Genomic DNA, 2,821 nt, shown 5'->3' with positions numbered 1-2,821 from the left:
AAGCAAGTTCAATCGCAACACTATTCGACATCGCTCGCCTTATGGCCAAACATAACGGCAACTTCACTGATAATTGCAGACAAGCTGAAGAATCACTTGTTTTAAAGACAAAAGATTACAATCAGGCTGTTGAGCAAGGAGTACAACAGTTATTACAGCTCAACGATCTTAGCGACCATGCCAGACTACGAGAGGCAGCAATAGCAATTCAAGGGGCTCTGATCCACACCCCTCCCAACGCTACGGATGCGAGCAAGGAATGGTCGATTGGAAGCGTAGCTGTCAAGTTACGGACCTGGGCCAGCTCAGCACTTCCAGCACAACCAGAGAGATCCTCCTCCAGACGAGGAACAGCGTTCCAGGCTGATACCAGAAAGAGTAATCAGAATGGAAGAGCAAGCCAATCCCGATCAGATCGCAAAAGAGTGCGATCAGACAACCAGCAGGATAGCAACAAGCGACAAGAACTGAGCTGTGAAGCTTGTGGCCAGCCGCGACATGATCTTAGTTCCTGTTGGTCAGCTATCCCGGAACTTCGGCCTGAAGGAGTACCTGCGAATCACCGCCTAGAGGGGCTTGTGAGGAAAGTCTTGGCTGCCGATCCAGAACTAAAAGCCAAAGTAGCTGAGCTTCGAAAAGCAGCGCAGAAAGACCAGAAACAGCAGGAAGAGGAAAAGAAAGAAGTTTCATTCCAGTGACAATCAGCCGAGTCAAGCCTGGAGCGACGAATCGTTGGTCAAGCATTGTCACAAGGGGCTGCGTTCCCGACATGTTTAGGCACCTGTCTGCAAGCTGACCAGTATCCCTTGCGATCGTCAACCATTCTTGATTCTGGAGCTTCATTGGATATATCCAACGAACTTGCTAGGTTTAAGTCAATACGGAAGCCAAGGGCAGGAGAAGAACACTACCTCGTTGCCGGAGACTCAGAAGTCAAAATCGAAGGTTATGGCCGGGTTGATGTCCCAGTCATAAAACCGGACGGATCGATTGGGATTTTGCGAATTAAGGATGCTGCATTTTGCCCTACATTTGCTGTCAATGTTGTATCATTCCAGTGTCTTTATGATCGAGGCATCCGTTGGGATACAATATCGACTCCAACACGGCTAATCCATAAATCTGGAACATTAATTTGTATAGTTCAGAGATACTACAAACAATGGGTTCTCGAGTATCGGGAGACAACCGAAGCTAGCTTACAGGCAGCAGCCGCCTATATGGCCAGAAGGAGAAGAAGGACCAGCCAAGACCCAAGAGCAGAATCTGCTGCGGATGGAACGTTGTGGCACAACCGACTGGGTCATCCTAGCCCAAAGACCATTGAGCAGTTAGGAAAGAAATGCCTTGGGGTGAGGCTTAAAGGGCCGAAAACTGTGGAATGTGACCACTGTGGCCGAGGCAAGATGCACCGGCAGATATCCCGGAGGCAGCCAATCAGACCGAGCAACCCATTTGAGGAAGTCTGGGTTGATTGGACCGATCTTACGGAAGATTACCAAGGCTATGTCCGAGTTATGTTTATCACGGACGCATATTCAGGTCTTGTTTTTCCTTATTTTCTGAAGAGCCATGGCTTAGGCAAAGAAAACCGAAGAATCCTGCGAGACTTCTTCAACTGGATAGATGCTCAGTACAGTTTTAAGCCAAAAACTATACGATCAGATGGCGAACTATTCAGCAAGGAAGTCCGAAAGGAACTGAAACTTCGATCTATTCAAGCCAAAAGATCAGCCCCAAACACTCAAGCCCAAAATGGAGGGGCCGAGAGATCAGGGGGTGCAGTCATGGAAAAAGCCCGAACAATGCGCATAGCTGCACATCTGCCACACAACCTGTGGAACGACATTGTGGAGGCTGCTTGTTATCTACGCAATCGCACACCTCTTGAACGAAATAAATGGAATAGCCCATTCGAAAGCGTTTTCAAGAAGCAACCAATAATTAGTCATTTGAAGGCTTATGGTTGTAAGGCTTTTGCGATGACAGCAGACGCTCAACTCAAGCTTCAGAGAAAACAAAAGCTTGAACCAAGAGCACATATCGGGTATCTCGTGGGTTACCAATCATCAAATATCTACAAGATATGGGTTCCACACAATAATAAGGTTATCTTAACTCGGGATGTTGTCTTCAATGAGTCTAGTTTCTTTGAGAACAAGATAGCTCAGCCCGAACTACGACAAACCATAAGTCAGCTGCTGGAAGATATTGAAATCCCAGAAGAGCAGCAGGTTATGGAATCTATGCTCGAAGAAGAAGAAGCATTCAATCATTCTGACGAATCAGATGAAGAAGATATCCTGGATGAGATCGTCGTGGATACAAGCATGCAGGATGAACCGGACGGTGAGGACAATGAAGATACATGTGAAAGGTCAGACGAGCTAGGGTACCCTACGCCGCCACTGACAGACCCGGAGCTTGAAGAGAGTCCGGAGGCCATATTCACAGCCAGCCTTCCAATCCGTCACCGACCCGATCATCCTGAGGGGGTGGATGAAGGCCACAACTCAAACTGCTGCGATAACAAGGTGCAGCAGATCAGTGCCAACTACCGATTCCACGAATTCCATCCGATTCGAATTGAGACAGCAGTTCATGGTGCATTTAACGCTGGGATTAAGTTTCGACCGCATAAGAGAGACCTGCCAGATGCTCCAAAGACCATGAAAGACCTTGAAAGTCACCCATTCAAGGACCAATTTATCAAGGCGCAGCAAGAGCACCTTGCGTCACATGGCCAGATGGATTCTTTTGTTGAGGTTCCTTGGTCAAGACCTAGAGGTCAAAGGGTTCTTAGCTGCATGTGGGTATTTAC

At 47.7% G+C, this 2,821-nt stretch overlaps 2 protein-coding genes across 2 annotated transcripts; both read left to right on the top strand.

Annotated features, from left to right (window-relative positions):
- Nucleotides 1-41: 41 nt before the first annotated feature.
- Nucleotides 42-698, top strand: MAA_10345 (Peptidase cysteine/serine, trypsin-like protein; the record flags this gene model as incomplete). Its single annotated transcript, XM_007828343.2, has 1 exon — nt 42-698. One exon carries the CDS (start codon nt 42-44, stop codon nt 696-698), a length of 657 nt encoding a protein of 218 aa, XP_007826534.2.
- A 708-nt stretch (nt 699-1,406) lies between these two features.
- On the top strand, nt 1,407-2,803 carry MAA_11794 (Integrase, catalytic core; the record flags this gene model as incomplete). Its single annotated transcript, XM_011412982.1, has 2 exons — nt 1,407-2,765; nt 2,795-2,803. 2 exons carry the CDS (start codon nt 1,407-1,409, stop codon nt 2,801-2,803), a joined length of 1,368 nt encoding a protein of 455 aa, XP_011411284.1.
- Nucleotides 2,804-2,821: the final 18 nt, after the last annotated feature.

Source organism: Metarhizium robertsii, assembly GCF_000187425.2.
Source record: "Metarhizium robertsii ARSEF 23 chromosome Unknown MAA_Scf_31, whole genome shotgun sequence".
Taxonomy (NCBI): Eukaryota; Fungi; Ascomycota; class Sordariomycetes; order Hypocreales; family Clavicipitaceae; genus Metarhizium; species Metarhizium robertsii.
Note: the sequence above shows the minus strand (reverse complement) of the source record. Positions and strands in the feature narration are given on the sequence as shown.